At 38.1% G+C, this 19,246-nt stretch overlaps 1 protein-coding gene across 2 annotated transcripts in view; it reads right to left on the bottom strand.

Moving 5' to 3' along the window:
• The window catches only part of TUBGCP3 (tubulin gamma complex component 3), a 58,868-nt gene that overhangs the window by 15,507 nt on the left and 24,115 nt on the right, over positions 1–19,246 (bottom strand). For both annotated transcript variants that reach the window (XM_038173335.2, XM_038173336.2), the window contains exons 7-12: positions 15,007–15,125; positions 11,432–11,557; positions 7,971–8,039; positions 3,681–3,813; positions 2,162–2,328; positions 335–445 (exon numbers count right to left, since the gene is read on the bottom strand). In XM_038173335.2, coding sequence (XP_038029263.1) covers positions 335–445; positions 2,162–2,328; positions 3,681–3,813; positions 7,971–8,039; positions 11,432–11,557; positions 15,007–15,125 — 725 coding nt within the window. The remainder of the gene's footprint in view (positions 1–334; positions 446–2,161; positions 2,329–3,680; positions 3,814–7,970; positions 8,040–11,431; positions 11,558–15,006; positions 15,126–19,246) is intronic.

Below are 19,246 nucleotides of genomic sequence, written 5' to 3'. Positions count from 1 at the left end.
GCCAACCACAACCAGCAGCACAACAGGGTATTTTGTCACCTTTCTTCAATCCTAGCTTTACAATCCCAACCACAGCAACCCAGAACTTCACTGCCAACACAAAACACTGTGAAACACAAACATTTATCCCCTCAGGATCTCCTTAAACAAAGATTATTGCCAAAGTATGGAAAAAATAAACAGTCTTATAGTCTTCCCCAGCAAATAACTCTATTAACTTTGTTATCCTTAAGATGAGTATGTACTGATAAATTTGGTCTCTATTTTCTTAATAAAAACCTAAATAGCAGCATAGACAAACAAATCATCAGAAAATTAATTTTTGAATACATACCTTTTTTGATTGCTCCATTGTAATAAAAGAAGGGATCATTGATTTCCTCAAAGTGTATTTGTCATGCCACAATCTATCAGTTTTTACTGTAGGATCCGAAGCCACAAAAAACTGTAGATTGAAATAAATATTTAAAAGAGGAAGGTAAACTTTCTCCCCGTTTTTCATTTGTGAACTATGAAAACTGAAAAAAATATTTCTTAGTTGTTCCTTTAACTAGAAAAGCTAAAGTTGTCCTGGAAGCTCATGTTCAGATTGGATCTTGTCCAATACAAAGTCTGAAGAAAAAAAGTTGAAAATTGGACTCATATAATTTAATCTCCTCTGTACATTATGAAACCTTGACTACCTCAGGAAAGATGTACTATCCATAAAACATCAACTAGGAAATACAGAAGCATACATATTTCAGGCAATTAGAGTAGGAGAAAAATGTCAGAGTATAACTGCAATATGCTTTTATTTTATTCATTCTATTTTCACTCACTCCTCCTTTGGACTTTTTCCTATTTTAGGAGATGCAGAATTGCAGAAAATAAGAAATCTTTCAGCAAGTGAGGAATCAAATGCCAAGGTCTTTCAGCTCTATGTAAGAAAATACTTTCATATGTAAGAAACTAAATCTACACAATTAGTTTTATTAAAATGAGTTGTGGAAAGATTCTGTCCTCATCCAGTCAGACAAGACATCCATTTTTGGGATGAGAACTTTTTCACCCCCCTCCAAATACCACTTCAAGCAAGAATGGTCAATTGTTTTTGTTTGAAAACCGTCTATGATAAATAGTAGCTTTCAATATACACATATCCAACAGTGATTTGCAGTATTAAGAACACCCTCAGAGCAAGCATATAAATTTTTAAGCAGACAAAGAGTTGAAAGCTAATGAATGATTTAAAAACAACCAAAACCTCCAACCTCTCAAGTCTGAGGGGTAGCTGGAAAGACAAGGCTACATTTCTACACTTTTGGACATAAAGATTCATAGATATTTTATGCAAGTCTGCTCAAGATGACCTTAAAGATCAGCCATGTGTGATGTTTGTACTCATTTGAATTTTGATGGACAGTTTCAGAAATCAGACAGCACTTTCCACATCCAAGACAAGTTACACAGATCCTTCTCAGAACTGGTCAATTAATTTTGAAAATGATTCTTTGGCTTCTTGGAACTAAACAAAATCTCAATTTAACAAGACTGTACTGATTGGAAATGGCAAAAATAATTGGGAAAGCTTAAAAAGACATAAACTCTTTAAGAAGAAAAGGAGCATTACTAGAATGTGCTGTTACAGAAGTTACAACAAATACATGTAGATTTTCTAAAAAAAATCTGCAACCATACGCTGTTCTACCCCATTTGACAAACTAAAGTTGTTTATGAAGCTGGGGATAACAACAGGTAGTCAAAGCAAAATATTCAGTCTCTTACTTCAGAAGAAATTAAGCTTTTATCTGAATACAAGACTTGCATTCTAAATAGTTAAAGAACTCTGTATACATTACTATTGCTACACGAAGCAAGAAAGACAGAGATGACAATTTCTTCAGATGCAAGCATCTACCCTTAATCCATTATTCTGCCTCTACTAAACAGACCCAGGATACGATTCATCAAAGACAACATAATGCATCTCCACAACATTTGGACACCACAAAAATAATCAGTCCATGAAGAAGTGTCACGCTTCATGTTGTTATTGTATAATATGAGCAATTAATATATGTTTATATCACTGTTCATTTCTCCAGTTCTTCTCTAAGCTTCCCACAGACTCTCCCATAAAGCAAATGAAGAGATGAATTATTTCTCATATAAGAATTACCTCATGGTATGTATCCTCCAGCTCCCCATCATAAATCCACCGATAAAGAAAATTCAGCACAGGATGGGATACCAGGCCAAGAATGTGCTGAACCAGAGACCTCATGTAGGGATCTCCTGTTTTAGTATAGGCATGAACTGCTGAAGCTAGTTCACCGCCTTTTCTCCCTGTAAGATCATCGGAGAGAGAAACAAAAAATGTATGAAAGAAAAATATATACGCTACACTTAAATTCAGCAGCCATCAATTTTAACTACCCATATGTCATTCAGGGCTTATTGAATAGTGATTCTAAAACGTAACAAATTTTAGATGTAGTAAATTTTTTTAACATTGACTGGGAATGGTTAGCTTTTAAAGCATGAATCATTTATCTCACTGAAGCATTAAGCCTAATTTTTTGACACATTGTTCTGTCCAGTACATGGCAGCTTGGATGAATCCAAAATATACAGCACCAGATCATCCACAAAGGTGGACTTTATGCTTCTTTTCTTCCCCAGCATGCCAATTAGAAGGGCATTAAATGAGCCTCAGTATTTGTTTCCTTCAGTCTTGACTTTCTCAGATGTTCTGTGTGCATCATAAAAATAAACACAGCTTTTCTGCTTCTCAGTTAGTCTCCCCAGTAGCTTCCCTTTAGGCAGGATCTTGTCATATTGTAATGACATCTCCTCCCTCCAAGAAAAAAAAAAATAGATCTAGAACTTCTTTTGCTGTTATGCTATACAGCTTAAGTGTTCCTTGCAGCACAGGTTATAGCATTCAAAGTTTTCATGAACGTCTTCAAAGTGAAGCCTTCTTTTTTTTTTTTTTTTCCCCTCTCCAAATTGTCACCGATTCCAATAATCAGGGTAGAACAGGTGATACAAGCCCTTTCAGTTAAGATGTACTTTCCAAAGGGCTGTAATCTCCATTTATTTTCAAAGACAGCCAAGCTGATGTACCCTCAAGAAGCAGCATAACTTACAGGTTGGTTAGTGGCCAAACTTTTGGTCAACTCCAACACCATTCCTCAGGTCTTTGTTGTGGATTGCTAGCACAGCCACATGCTATTTGCAGATTTGTGAAGTTCTGTTGTTTCACACAAATCTGCAGAAAAGCTGCAAATCTCTCCTATACATGGCAACATGCATAGAGGAACACCCGTGACAGTGAAAAGACTGAGCCAGCTATTTTGTAGTGTGCTAGTGGGATTTACCACAGTATAATATTCTCTGAAAGGTAACTAAAACTGAACTGGAAACAGTGTGAAAAGCATGTCCCCAGAATTTGAAGAATATCTTAAGCATGCCCTTATTAAAAACAAAAAAAGCAAGTTTAAGTGCATATAAACAGCATTGTAGCTGATCGTTTTCTGTTTAAAATGTGAAAAAGAGATACTTCTGAGGATTAGCTACTCAAAATGTTCAAAAACAACATTTACATCAGTAACATTATTGATATTTATAATTGGCATGCATAACCACTCAAAAGTTAAATAACTTCTCCCAAAATGGAAAATGAACATTAAACAGACCTTGGCAGTGATCAACAAGTGCTGCAAGAGTCTTTAACCTTATTTTAGGATCATACGTCCAGACTAGAAGACGACGAAGTGTTAAACTGCTCTCAAGTCCCAAATTCACGCCCTGATCGTCTTCCAATTGGAGCTGATCAAATTAGAAATAGATAGATAGATCAAGGAACAAAACTGGCAAGTACTGAAGCATGAAATGGTGTTTCATACTTTTTGTTCTGACATTAGCTCTTTATTAATACACTTGAAATACCCACCATTATATGTTCTCTTATAAAAATCATTGGTCCAAAACCTGAGAGCCACACAGGTGGAAACAGAGAATCAAGTGCAGCTGAAAGGATAGAGATGAGCAGAAGTGTAATAGGACAGACAGAGTGCAAAGACCAAGAAAGTTAAATAAACCAAGGTGTTAGTCACGAAAAGAGAGAAGGGCAAAGGAGAACAGAGATCCTGAAAGACAGCAAACACAAGCCAAAGAGATACTCAGAAAAGAGTAAAGGAAAACACAAAGGATATAGGAGGTACAGTGTTTATTACTGCACAGACAACTTAACTTACTTTAGTTCAACATGGTACAAATTCTGTTTCATGTCTTTCTTGAAAAGCCATCAGAACTTAAATTAGCTATATAGCGAGATCAAGGAATTGCTACCATCAGTACAAACATCTATGGTGAGAAATAACTGTCACGATGTGACTACCACACATGAGTCTCACAACACCGTGGAAAATACAAATGAATTTCTTGCACCCAAGATGCAGATGTATCGTACAAGCACAGATGGAGTAAGCAGGACAGGAAGACAACCTAAGAATACAGAAGCAAGCAGTCCTAAAACAGTCCAAGCAGATAAAGTCTTCGGAAAAAAAATGATTTATTTCTTCCTGTACGCTACAACCAATTCATTCAACTTCCTGATTTTGCTTCCTAATCTAGCACATATTTTGTCAAATGCATTGGCTGAATTTATGCACATTTGATTTTTGGTTGGCTATGCTCAAGAACGTGCATAGCCACAAAGTGCAGAGAATGCTGTCAAATGCAAGCAGAATGAAAGCAGAGACAATTAGAAAAATCAAGACCCATTTAGTCTAGCAAAACACAAGAAAATAACTGCTAATAACATGGGTCTGTGTTATTAAAAAAAAAAAAAGGAAAACAACTCATCTCAGAAAAACTTGGAACTTGACAATGATAAGGCAGATGTAAGCAAGAACTGTCCTTTGTCACTAGGGAAGAGATTTTGAAGTAACTTCATCATGGATGTTCATTTTTGAAGGGGATGATCATTTGAAAAAAGTCTGCAAGGAAAAGACCCGAAAAGCTTATAGAATAGTATGTGGTACACACAGGAAGACTCTTTCAGAGGAAGAAAATGTTTGGGGGAAAGCTCTGAAGATGTAAAATAAAGTTAGAGAGAAAAAGGTAACAGAGAACCCTTTGATGAGATTCTTGTTATGTACTGTGCCTGAACTGCAGCTAACTGAAACTAACAAGTTGTGTGGACTCATGAGTACAGGAATGCATTATGCACTCAATTCTAAGACACGATCCCCTATCTGGTGTCAAGGAATTAAAGTATAGAATTTGGCAAGGCAGCATCTTTCAAAAAAGTAGCTTTTTCCATCACTGTTTAAAATAAAGTAGATAAGTCATCAAGTGCACCTTGGGGATATTCTGGTAGAAGTCTTCAGAACACTGACTTGTTTCTTCAAAATTTCTGTCCCATTGATTATGAACGTAAGAAATGCCATGCTGTGTCAGAACACTGGCTAGATGGACTGTTGCTTTATCTCCAATAATAGCAAAAAGAAATGCTGTGCAAAAACATGTAAAACTGACCGCTCTCTACACTCCATTCCCCTTAGGCTCCCTGCATCCCAGCTGTAGCCTTCTGCATGTCAGAGGACACACCCTTGCTCACCCTTTTTAATGGCAGTTCACAGACCTGTCTGTAACACATTTGTCTAATCCTCTTTTCAATAAGCAGATACTGCCTTCTGCCACAACACCGTGGGGAAATACACTTTGCAAGATGGCCACTCTTGTTTTATACTAACCTCCTGTTCATTTCACTGAGTGCGACCTCTTCACCCATAGCTGTTCATCAAATCCCACAACTTTGCATCTGGCTTGTCCTCTGTTAGCCAGTAAGTCTCAGCCACAGCCCCCCTGAGACTTTTCCTCTTCAAGCAATTCCTCTTCCTCTGCGATTTCACATCTGAAATCCTTCAGAACCCTTGGACAAAGGTCATCTGGTTCAGGTGAGTTATCATCATCATGTAACAGGTATTTAGCCTAATGCTTCTGTAAGTGAATTCAACTTAATGAAAACTTGGAGCTTCTTGTAAGCAAGAAAACCTGTTTATATCAGATTCTTCTGTCAATGGCACAGGTAGGTGAGTGGGAAGATGTTTGAAAAGGTTCACTTGGGTGTGCACATCTCTACATGAAATGATAGCTCCAGTGTGTAGACTGCATACTAATACCTCTAATTCCTGAAAACACTAACTTACATATATATATATATTACCTCATAATGGAATGAATATTATATTTGGGACAACTTGATTAAGTGGTTATCTCCCTAAAAGATTCTTCCAGGAAAACTGCAATTCTATAGGGAAAAAGGATGGAAAAGAAAGAAGAAGCATGTTCTGTTCTCTTTGGAAGGTACAGCAAAAGAAACAGAAAAACAGAACAAACTCCTTCTGAAACCTGGAAATGACACCTCTTGTCTTTACTTCATGGCATTGCTGAAAAGTAAAGTTTGATAGGATTAAAGTCAATGCAGAAGAACATCAAGGTAGTGTGAGCACTCTAAAATAAGAATGAGCTGAGACAGAATTTGCTATTAAAAAAATAGATAACGATGAAATAAGACAAAGGGATCCTAGAAGATACAGTGGAAGATCTTATTTGGTATGTTTGAGAAAAACAAAGCCAACAAAACCAACTTTGCACTTCTTTCTACAACTGGAAAAACACCAGTGAAACCTCTTTTTGGTTTGCCTATGCACACAGCTTTTGCTTTCCCTATCAAACCATCATCAACCTGACTGACAAGTGTTTTTGCCTTCCATTTTCTCTCCATCCTGCAAATGACAGGAGTGAAAGGCAGAATGAGTGCTTGGCTGCTTGCTGTGGTCAACCCAGCACAGAGGCAAATGTAGTTGGAAGGTGACAGTAGAACCTTCTGTTCCTTTTTCTCTTACACACATCTCCTTCCATCAGATTCATCTCTCCTTTTGAACAGTTTAGTGGAGCAGGAAGGGTAAAGAGGTCTGAAAGATGTGCTTTAAGCACGTGTAATATTTTCATGGTCAAAACGTTTTGGAAGTTAGAATAAATCAAAGCTACAGCAACCCAAGAGACCAGACATATTATAGACAGAGAAGGAAATAATTACAAAAAGGTTAACCCGATCATAGCCAGGAAGAAAACATTGGATTGCATGTCATTTGTACTAAAGTTAGAAATGTTGAGGAACTGCAAGTGAGAAAAAAAAGGATTAGATGCTTTGAAAAAATCATACAAAAGCTTATGATTTAAATGATAGGTTCTTCTACTTTGTTCTTTCAAATGGCATTTTAATTCAATGTTGGGTTAATTCTCAGAATATTTTTTTCTCAATTAGCAATAATGAATTCCCTGAAAGTCCCATATAAAAAAAAAACACATATCAAAGAAAAAAAAATATTTTAGAGCTAGCATCTAGATGCACATACCTATATAAATTTGTGGACGAACTGCAGACTATCAGCACTGAGTTGGTCTATGCAGCACAGAAAAATAATATAACACTGAAGCATCTGACTCGATCAGCAGAAGGGACAAGGAAAATGCACAACCAGCCTCAGACAAAACAAAAAGTTGAAACTGTCCTTGTTACTAGCTACTGAGCTATGCACTGCTTGAAATACAGAAGGAATGTTATTCACCCTTCACAAACACGTCATGCTGCTTGGGATTTGAATGATAAAAATACCACACAATGAAACTGACAAAGTAAAGCAAAAAGGGAACACAGAAACACAGATTATATTTCTTGCTTATGTAGAACATCACATAACAGTGAATTTCTAAGAAAAAATATTCATTGATATAAACATACGTATATATCCAACGAGTGCACACGTTACAGAGAATTGCATCCACTGTCATAGCAACTGTTATACATCCCTCCCTTTCCAAAGGGACTCCTAGGTACTACCTTTTAGGAGTTGCTGTGCTTTGAATAATTCACTGTTTGAATTATAAAGTTTAATAAGAGCCTCCTAGTTTACCTGAGAATGCAAAACAGACAGAAGTCGGTAGTATTCTTTGAGTTCCTGATGTAAGGCTGCACAAAAACTCTGTAAGAGAAAGAAAAAAAAATCATTAGGAAATATCTTTCTGCATTCATCTGGAACAGCTCTTATCCCATCATCATACTGTGAAAGTAGTTAGAAGTGTCCTAAAAGGAATTGAGCTAAAAATAACATTTCACCACAAATCTTAGAAAATGTTCCAACATGTAAGCGCTTTCATTGGAGATGCAGTCCTTTTCCAAGAACATGCACATTGTCGTGAGGCTTTGTCATCATCTCAATAAAGACATTCATAATTACAATAGGGATGTGTAAATGGAAACATTACCCCGAAGAACTTTTTTTTGAATTATGTAAAAGACACTAAGTGATAAAGTAATAGTTTCATTTTCAAAAAGGCCTCTAAAAACAGAATCTAAGTCAGGCAGCTATCATTATATGCACAGTATAGACTACATGACATGAACTAGAAAACATAATGGTCATAAAAGAACACTCCCACTAAGTGCTGCTGAATCAAGTAATCTAAGCTTTTGGCTTTTTACCCATTGGCAGCCATGCAATGGGTACTTTTCACTTGACACTCAAGAAATGAATAATACTAAGTATAACCTAAGAAACCCATAGAATTGGTACTTGGTGTTATTTAAATATAAATATATAAAGATTTTTTTTAAATAACTCCTGACGGAATTCTTGTTTTAATGGACGGTGTTCTACAGTTTGGGAGACTTGTTTTTTTTTTTTTTTTTTGGTTTTGTTCTTAACTTAGCAGATAGACTAAAAAAATCCTGCAACATTTTCTAAAATTGAATAAAAATACAGCTCATTAATTTTGGAAAAAGTTGAAAGTGTTTGACTTCAGACATTTTTTTGTTTGTTTGAGGAGTGCTTGTGTGTGCACAAATTCTTCAGAACTGATTTCTCAAACAATTCTCAGGTAATTATTTTGATATCTATTTTAATAGATTGCAAGCAGAATGGAGGTACCATTGTCATGAAAGCTTAAAACATCAAGAGCACCCAACCTTTTTCTTTTCTTTTTAAATTGTTTCCCCAGGCCCTTCCCCTCAACCCATTTTAAGTAATTTGAAAAAAAAAAAAAAAAAAAAAGAAACAGAAAAACCTCACACAAACCCAAGAGCTTGAAGTAAAATATTTATTCATTGCAGCATGTACAAGGGAGAAATCATTACTACAAGCACAAGAAAAAAATATATCTTCTTTCCTGCTAAGACGCCTACCTGCTAAGATGCTAAGAAGCCTAGAAAAAAAAAATCATTAATCTTGACATTGTATCCTTGATTGAAGAAAGAAAGTTCCTTTCTTCAATTCAACTTTATCACTTAGGAAGCAATACAAAAATCACTTTATTCCAGAGGATACTGAAGGGCAAAAAGAAATCCCCTCATGTGTAACTGCACTTTTCATTTCTTCTCACTTGCTTCTTCAGTACATTTTTGAACCTATTAAAGTAGCGTTTGTCAAGACAGAGGGCAGAGTAGAGACTCCAAGAAAACATTCAAATATGCCATGTATGCATCTACACAAAAAGTGAGGTCAGTACCACTGACTTCAGTGTTCAAAAGGATTTAAGATGTAACCATCCATCTACTTTTCAGAGAAGTTCTGGAAGTTAAAATTTATATCCAGTATCAATTCCTGAATTATGAACTACAGATTTTTGTTTCCTAAAATGCCAAAGAAAACTGGACATTATCCTAGAATTCTGATTTCATCTACAGCAAAAGAGGATTCAGGAAAGAAAAAGGATGCTTGCTCAAGAGAGAAAGTTTAAAACGACCATTACCTCAACTGGATATTTTTTTCAAATGGGTAAAATGTCAAAATATAAAGCAAGTTATATTGTATTGCTGATTATTATTTTTGGTTTCTGAAGACAAAGTAAAACTTCCACACTAAGCAGCAAATGTCAAAGTGCAGTATATTGGTGTATCTCTACTTCAATAATTGTCTGTTCCTGACATTTTGCTGGTAAAAAACGATCATCTTATCCTGCACACATCTTATCCTACACATGGTTTAAACATGTGCTTAGACAAGTGCTCTTTTAAAGTAGTAACAAAATAATCTTCAGAATGCACAATATATTCTTGTGCACAAATTCTTAAAGCACATTGTGCAGCACCTGAAATTGTCAGCTCTAAAAGCAATGAAGAGCAGTAACACATACTCTTTTCGTCCAGATACTGGTAGTAGGAGTAGAAATATGTTTTTATTTGTACAGTTACACACTAAAAATATAATATATATTTGCCTCGAGCAAAATTAACAGCATTAAAGCTATGCAGATTCAGCTAACTAGCTGCACAGCCTTCTGCTCTGCTACATATGATATCTGAGATACTGCACATTTAAATTCACTGAAGAATTAAAGTTGTCTCCTTAATGTAAGCTTGAAGATAAAAGGCAGAGACAGTAAAAATAAGCATAAGCAAGAAGTTACTAGATAAAGAATAAGAAACTTCACCCAGATAGAAGGTGGAGAGTGAAGAAAAATGCATATACAGTAACACTACTATATAAACCATGGAAATCAGCATTGGATCACTAGAAAAATAATTTATATGTAACTAAAAGGGTTACTTAGAATAAGAGACAGAAGCGAACAGAATAGAACATCAGAAAAGTAGGAAGCACTACAGTGTCTCTACTGACCTCTTAAGAAAAATTAGATTGAAGGGAGAAGCACTTCAATTTCTTTGCAGGTTAGGTAGGATGTTATGCCTAGAGGCAAGGACAACATTTCTGTCGACTCAGAAGGGATAATATCCAGTTTTACAGAGGAAGCAAGTGAGAGGAAACGGGAATGCCTTAGCAGTAAATGTGGTTTTGGGTATTACAGCAGCTGTGAAGTTACTGTAGACTACAAATCATGCTGATGAAACCTATAAAAACAAAATTTGACATTCTTTTGATGCTGTATTCAAAAGAAAGAGCAGCAGATAACAGGGTATTTGCATTTTCATGTAGTTAGTGCAGTGTTAACACATGAGCAAAACATTAGCTGACAAGACAAGAGCATCTCCGGCATAGGTCACCTTAACAACTGAAGTAGTGATTAATTAGCTTCAAAATGTCACCATCCCACTTAAGCAATGCTTTTGTTTATAAAAATGCATTATCGCTTCAACAAATATGTGAGATTCAAAAAGAAGGAACCTATGCATGAGACCTTCCAGCTATAAATGAAGCAAGTCCTTCTCAGGACCATCAAGGGCAAATGCCTTTCCCTTGCCTTCAGACCCATACCAACAGCAGCAGTCCGTAAAAGGTGTAAATGAAAGGATGAATCATCCAAGCTACAAGTTCTCCAAAGTTTACCCACCATGCCAGCACTGCATTTTACTCAGCAGCTTCTAAAGGAAACAAGACTAAAATATTGTAGCAAAATCAGTTTTCTTTAGCTGACCTACCTGACCCACAAGTCCAAACGCACGATCCAAACTCCTCTGGTCTGTGTATTTTCTTATTTTATTATGTAGCCATCCCAACTCTGCGAGTCTACTTGTAGTATCTCTGAGAGATTTGGACAAGCTCACCTACAAAATTAACAGAAACAGAAGTTGTAAGTTGAAGTCAAATCACACCACAGAAGTCTCTCTTCCACATAAAACAAGACAACTCAGGAAACCATCATATTAACTTCTACAGCAGAGGCAGTGCCAAAAAACACAGGCAACCATGTAATTAGCATTAAGTTTATACACATAAGCCATGGAAAGAAAGCAGCAACAAATATATTACTGGCAACTTTAGGATCTTCCCTTTTGGGAATCTTAACGTTACAGTATTCACACTGTACATTCCTTGTACATTAGACAATTATGACAGTAACAGAAAGGTGATTCAGAAACACACTTCATCTTATCCTGATATGCTGAAAATATCAGGTCTCTAGAAAAAGGTGTCAATGACCGAAGCCAGTAAAGAAACCTGAAGAAAACAATTAGTTACTACTACATGTGAAATAAATCTTTAATAGAACATAAATGACCCAATGCCAGACTAGGCATCAGGAACCAAAACTTACAGAATCCGAATTCCAAGTTTAAGTCAGATGCACCAGTAACAGCTTTACAAGTTGTTTAATCACGAGTATCTCTGAGCTTTTCTAGTTTGTTCCTCCTTTTCTTTTATACAGTATCTCAGTTAATTCTGCAAGCCCGCCTTATTTCCCAGCAGCCTATTTAACAATTACTCTCTTCTTAAACAGTACATTTCTTCCTTCAAATTACCAGCACGTAAGATGCTGCTCATCCTCTTGGTCCTGCCTGGGATCTGCTTCTACCCCATTTCATCACATTGCCCAAGAACACACATGAATGAGTTTGCAAAATTTTGTTTGACAAATAAAACCAAAGAATATGACTTATCCATTAGGCCAAGAGGCAGAGATTGCCATTTGCCCATAACACTTGGTCCTATCTGATCTTTACAGACAATTTTGACTTGGAGAGCTACCAGAACAGTCCAAACAAAAGCAAGGAAGGGCACTAACGATCCAACTAGAGATCCACCTCACTCATTAAGCCTTTTAGTTAGCAATACATTCTCCAAGATAAAAATCAGTTACCTAGGGGGATAGGCACAGCAGTGTGGACTTGAACCAGGCAGCACTGCTTCATTGTAAGACCAGAGTTCAGCCCCTGACTCTTTTGTTTGGTTGTACAGACCAGCTTTCACTACTTGAACAGTTTCTGTAGGATACATTATGATTTGACATAGATAGAAATACTGTCCACAGTTATAACCAAAGTGATGACATTAAGAGCTATTTAGAAATCTACCATTAAGGAGCACTTGGAAAGCATTAAGCACAATTAGACATCCTTGAGAATCAAATGAGGAAGGAGCAAAATTGGCTTAGAGTTATTATATGTGTATCTGTTAGATACAATCGGAAGCTGCTGGCTTACACAGTGCTGAAAGTCACCAGCAGACTAATAAGAAGATTGATCCTAGAAAACATTCAAGCAAGAATCAACAGATTGTCAAGTATGTTACTTTCTGGGAATAAAATAATAGACTTTGAGTAATATTTTTTTAAAAATAGAAGACTGCTTCTTTTCTGTGTTCAAACTCATGCAGCTGTGGGAAAACTATGTGCTTTGACTTTTTTTTTTTGTCAAACGTGCAGGCAAAACAATCAGAGTAGGTATGATCTTGCTACTGCTCATTCATCAGGACAAGTTCCAGCTGCAGGTCGTCAATCTAGTCTTCACTGTAGCTCAGTACAAGTGCCAACAAAGAAGGATGGAAGACGACTTCACAAAAATAACCCAGAAGACACTGAGTTCTCAGGAAACAGCATTATTGACCAGAAGACAACTGAATAACCAAACTCCCTGTATTAGCATAATTGTGAGATTGAAGTGAAACAAATTTTCACCTCAAACTAGCCTACTGGATGTGGAATTTATGCAGAGAAGTAATGAGCGATACCACTTACTATGTTTTCTCCACATTCCTCTAGAAAAATCCATTACCCTATCTTTCCTCTGCCATATATAATTTAATCTATATACAGAACTTAATTAACACAGTGCAGGTGTTGAGGAATTACAAACTCTGCAGCATCTGCAGGTGTAGAAGATGTCATCCTTAGCAATACATTTAACAAGATTTGAATGAACATAAGGTTTCCACTACCCTGCCACTAAGCAGCCCTAGAAGTCATTATAAAGCTAGGAGGGGAGCAATTACATATTTCACTTTTTGCTATTATTATAGAGAAAAACAGGCAGTCAGTTCAGATATCAGAAGTCTACTGTGCTCTTGAACACAAAATGACCCCAAAGCAGCTCCCAGCTATTTTGGGGCTAAGTCATATTGTCATAGTATAAAATTCCTAATGCAATCAGAAGCACTGTCTTCCCAATCGACCAAGAACATGAAAAGCAATTAGTGAGCTGAAACTGAATTGTGATGCAGTATCTTCTAAATACTGAATAGTAAGAAGATACTAAAGCAAGTAGCACCAGCTGCATGGCCTCATCTGACCTCTTTTAAGTTGTAATCAAGTCCATAATGCCAAGTGCCTAGCATACATGCCATTACTCAGGCTGCTAATTTTTATCCAATAAAAACGTGGTCAAAAACCTGCATCTGCTTGATATTCATTTTTATACGCTGATGAAGGCAATGATGACCAAAATCCTCAAATTAAGCTGTTAACTTATAAGACTTTGTACTGGCTTAATTCTTGAGAGTCTATCTTGGTAGCTAGATAAGGTCAGCCTGGGTACTACCTCTGGATAACTTATGAAATGCAGGTTTCTTTCTGGGACCTAACCCAGCCGATTATTTTTAAATTAATAACAGCACATTTATATTGCTCTTTAAAACAGAAAGATGTAAGAACTTTCAGTCCTCACTATGATAGCTATAGTTGTTCCCCAGTCTTGTGCCTTCACTCACAGCAGCAAGGATGAAGCAGTCAAGACTAATTCCAAGGTCCAAAATTTCTTCAATTCTAAACTCTGAAATTATACTTCCCTAGTATAATAATAGGCCTGATATCTGTTTCTGTGCCTATTTCTGTGCACGTGTATGCACAAAAGTTCGGACTGAGCACTATGCTAACAGCAACAGACACGTTCCTTTCAATCTTTCAGCCACAACATAAAATATTAGAATTCCACATCTTTGCCTCCGAATGTTAAAGTAGGCAAAAGCACACACAAATTTCAACCATCTGGGTTTCCTTGTCATCCTCCAAAAAAGGCAATTTTGTTTCATATCATCCCTGCATTTGTTTGATGGTGACTTTCATCCATCCTGCTGAAGGCATCAAAGAACTGTGTTTGACTGAAAATAGAAGATTGCTTAATAGTAATTGAAAATACTCTGCTGTTCAAATAAAAAAGGGGGGGGGAAGCAGAGCAAGTAATGACTTCGGTTAGTATTTTTTATCTACATAATTGTTGTTGCTATTCTTGTCTTACATACCACTCTGCTGACATATGAAAGACAAGTCCCCATACAGTACCTTTCCCTCTACTTTATAGCAATTTTCAGAATTGCACATTTTGATGTTTTTGCCATCTATTCCCTGGAAGACATACAAAACATCTCTTACAAGGTTTGCTTCAGTTATTTCAACAGAGCCTAGAAAGAAAAGAAAACAGGATTTAGATTTGGTGGGACAATCAAGTTTGATCACAGATTCAACAAACTATATAGATGCCTAGTAAAAAAAAAAAAAAAAAGGAAAAAATAAAATCAGAAAATCTGTACATATAACCTATAACTATATTATTTTTTTCTGACATTTAATATAACAAACTGACAAGAAAGCCAGTAATTCCCCATGCCTGCCTCTACCAATACCTTGAATTGTGTCAGATCAGGTCAGCTAGTGTGACATGGGGCATGTTGTGTTTTAACAAACACTTCAGCAAGTCCTTAAACTTGTTATCTTCTCTAATTCAATCACCAGAACAAGTTCTGAGGCAAGCATCACAGTAACTTCACCTTTCTTAATCAACACAGTTGAAGCTTTTAGTTTGGACTTAGAGAGGAGAAGATCAGAGTTAATTCAGAATGGAGAGCTGTCCGTTTAAAAGCGTTATGCAATGCTGAACACCACTGTTCAGTGTAAAAAGATTAATCAAAATCAGACTGCCAGCTGCATAACAGCTACAGAGCTGGCAAAGAGAACAAAGTAAATACAATATCTGAACCTCTGATTTAGTAAAGCTACTGCAGCATTCACGGAACCACAGAAAGGTTTGAGTTGGAAGGGACCTTAAAGCCCATCCAGTTCCACCCCCCTGCCATGGGCAGGGACACCTCCCATCAGAGCAGGATGCCCAAAGCCCCATCCAGCCTGGCCTTGAACACCTCCAGGGATGGGGCAGCCACAGCTTCTGTGGGAAACCTGTGCTAGTGCCTCACCACCCTCAGAGTGAAGAATTTATTCTGTATGTTTAATCTAAACCCACACTCTTTTAATTTAAAGCCACTCCACCTTGTCCTATTATTATATTCCCTGACAAGGAGTCCCTCCCCAGCTTTCCTGTAGACCCCCCCCCTTTAGGTACATTCTGCAGTCTTGCTCATATAACTAGTTAAATGCAAGATTACATTTGAGATTTGGGATACTAATTGATTTACAGGAAATAAAAGATTGAAGAAGATGCTATGCAGGTCCCTGCAACTATTCCCACATGTTCTGGATTAGACAGCACCATCTACTTTTGTGACTTCATTTACGACACCAAGACCGTAGGGATTTAAACTCTCCAGTTGATAGTAATCCAGAAATTGAGATGCTTCAACATACGTCTTCCAAATTTGACAGCACTCTTATTCTCATCAGTCTGCCTCCCAAACAGATCCCAGCATAAAAACAACAACAGTAACAACAAATGGTATTCCTATTTTGGCAAAATAGCCATCACCTTAAGATGCTCTTTAAAATTCACACTCCTTTCATAAGTCCAAGATGTACACAAGAGTGCCTAGTTCCTTTTAGGATGTCTTAGTGAAATGGTAGAAGATTGAAGCGCACACTCCTTTAATTGCTAAATTGTACTACAATGCTCCTGATTACACTGTCTGCATAAGTACTGTTATATGAAAGCTCTAGTTAACAGCAACAAACTTTATGAGAAAAAGAAATTTGTAATTAGAAGAATTTTTATTCACAGAAATGTGTATCTTCTTGAAAATAGTCTTTCATATTCTGAATACAATTCTACTACTTCAGCAAGTGCCTACATGTAAGAAAACTTGGTCCTTATGCCTATTCCACATAGGAATGAGGAGTTGTGGCTGGTTAACTCAACGAAAACAAGACCTACTGCTCTTTAGAGCAATTAATACAGCAAAAATAAGAGGAATGGTTTTCAACTAAAAGAGGGAAGATTTAGATTACAAGTTAGGATGAAATCATTCACTCAAAGGGTGGTGAGGCACTGGCACAGGCTGCCCAGAGTGGTTGTGGATGCCCCATCCCAGTAGGTGTTCAAGGCCAGGTCAGATGAGGCCTTGGGCAACCTGATCTAGTAGGTGGCGTCCTTGCCCATGGCAAGGGGGTTGGAACTGAATGATCTGATCCAACCCAAGCCATTGTATGATTCTATGATTTCAAAGAGAGAAAAAGTCTGTCCATCCTCTTGCACATCAACAGTAGCGTTAATTAGGTTCTAGCTGCCCAGTGTTGCCTTCAGCCACACCAGTACAACTCTGTTCCATTTGCTTTGTGTACTGTTAGCAGTAAAGAATCTAGATGGAGTTCAAAACACATGGTAATTTCTGCAGGGGCTCACCGACAGAGCGTATTTTAAGCTTATAACTATCCCTGCATCATTACAGAAGAGTTATTAAAAATACAAAACACCTCATCTTTTTTTTTTTTTCTTTTTATACCAGCCAGCAACAGCAATGTAGGATGATAACATCTGCTATTAGCTCCCTGTCCTGGTTTCAGGATCCCCTAGTATTGACTAACCACGTGGCCTTTGCCAAATGCGTATCCCAGTTTTTGAACGTCCCAGCGCCCATTGCTTTCAAGGTAGTCTTTAACAGGCCATTGTATCGTTCAACTTTCCCGGAGGCTGGTGCATGATAGGGGATGTGATACACCCATTCAATACCATGTTCTTTGGCCCAAGTGTCTATAAGGTTGTTTCGGAAGTGAGTCCCATTGTCTGATTCTATTCTTTCTGGGGTGCCATGTCGCCATAGGACTTGCTTTTCAAGGCCCAGGATGGTGTTCCGGGCGGTGGCATGAGGCACAGGATATGTTTCCAGCCATCCAGTGGTTGCTTCCACCATTGTAAGTACGTGGCGCTTGCCATTGCGAGTTTGAGGGAGTGTGATGTAATCAATCTGCCAGGCCTCTCCATATTTATATTTCAGCCATCGTCCTCCATACCAAAGAGGCTTTGACCGTTTGGCTTGCTTGATTGCAGCACATGTTTCACAGTCATGAATAACCTGTGCTATAGCGTCCATGGTCAAGTCCACCCCTCGATCACGAGCCCATCTGTATGTTGCGTCTCTACCTTGATGGCCTGAGGTGTCATGGGCCCATCGGGCTATAAATAATTCACCTTTATGCTGCCAATCCAGGTCCACCTGAGCTACTTCAATCTTAGCAGCCTGATCCACCTGCTGGTTGTTTTGATGTTCTTCAGTAGCCCGATTCTTGGGCACATGAGCATCTACATGGCGTACTTTCACAGCCAGGTTCTCTACCCGAGCAGCAATATCTTGCCACAATGCAGCAGCCCAGATGGGTTTGCCCCTGCGCTGCCAGTTGTTTTGCTTCCATTGCTGTAACCATCCCCACAGGGCATTTGCTACCATCCATGAATCGGTGTAGAGATAGAGAACTGGCCATTTTTCTCGTTCAGCAATGTCTAAAGCCAGCTGAATGGCTTTCACTTCTGCAAACTGACTCGATTCACCTTCTCCCTCAGCAGCTTCTGCAACTCGTCGCGTAGGACTCCATACAGCAGCCTTCCATCTCCGATGCTTCCCCACAATACGACAGGACCCATCAGTGAACAGGGCATATTTCTTTTCATTCTCTGGCAACTGGTTGTACAGTGGGGCTTCTTCAGCACGACCCACCTCCTCCTCTGATGATATCCCAAAGTATTTGCCTTCTGGCCAGTCCATGATCACTTCCAATATTCCTGGGCGACTGGGGTTTCCTATTCGAGCCCGCTGAGTAATCAGTGCAACCCACTTGCTCCATGTAGCATCAGTTGCATGATGCGTAGAGGGGACCCTTCCCTTGAACATCCAGCCTAGTACTGGCAATCGGGGTGCTAGGAGGAGTTGCGCTTCAGTACCGACCACCTCCGAAGCAGATCGAACTCCTTCATATGCTGCCAATATCTCCTTTTCAGTTGGAGTATAGCGGGCCTCAGATCCTCTGTATCCCCGACTCCAAAACCCCAGGGGCCGACCTCGAGTTTCCCCAGGTTCTTTCTGCCAGAGGCTCCAGGTGGGGCCGTTCTCCCCGGCTGCAGTGTAGAGCACATTCTTTACATCTGGTCCTGTTCGAACTGGCCCAAGGGCTACTGCATGGACTATTTCCTGCTTGATTTGTTCAAAGGCTTGTCGTTGTTCAGGGCCCCACTCAAACTCATTCTTCTTACGGGTTACTTGGTAGAGTGGGTTTACAATCAGACTGTAATTTGGGATGTGCATTCTCCAAAACCCCACAACACCTAGGAAAGTCTGTGTTTCTTTTTTGTTAGTTGGTGGAGACA

This window comes from Anas platyrhynchos, chromosome 1 (genome assembly GCF_047663525.1).
Source record: "Anas platyrhynchos isolate ZD024472 breed Pekin duck chromosome 1, IASCAAS_PekinDuck_T2T, whole genome shotgun sequence".
NCBI classification, from domain to species: Eukaryota; Metazoa; Chordata; class Aves; order Anseriformes; family Anatidae; genus Anas; species Anas platyrhynchos.
Note: the sequence above shows the minus strand (reverse complement) of the source record. Positions and strands in the feature narration are given on the sequence as shown.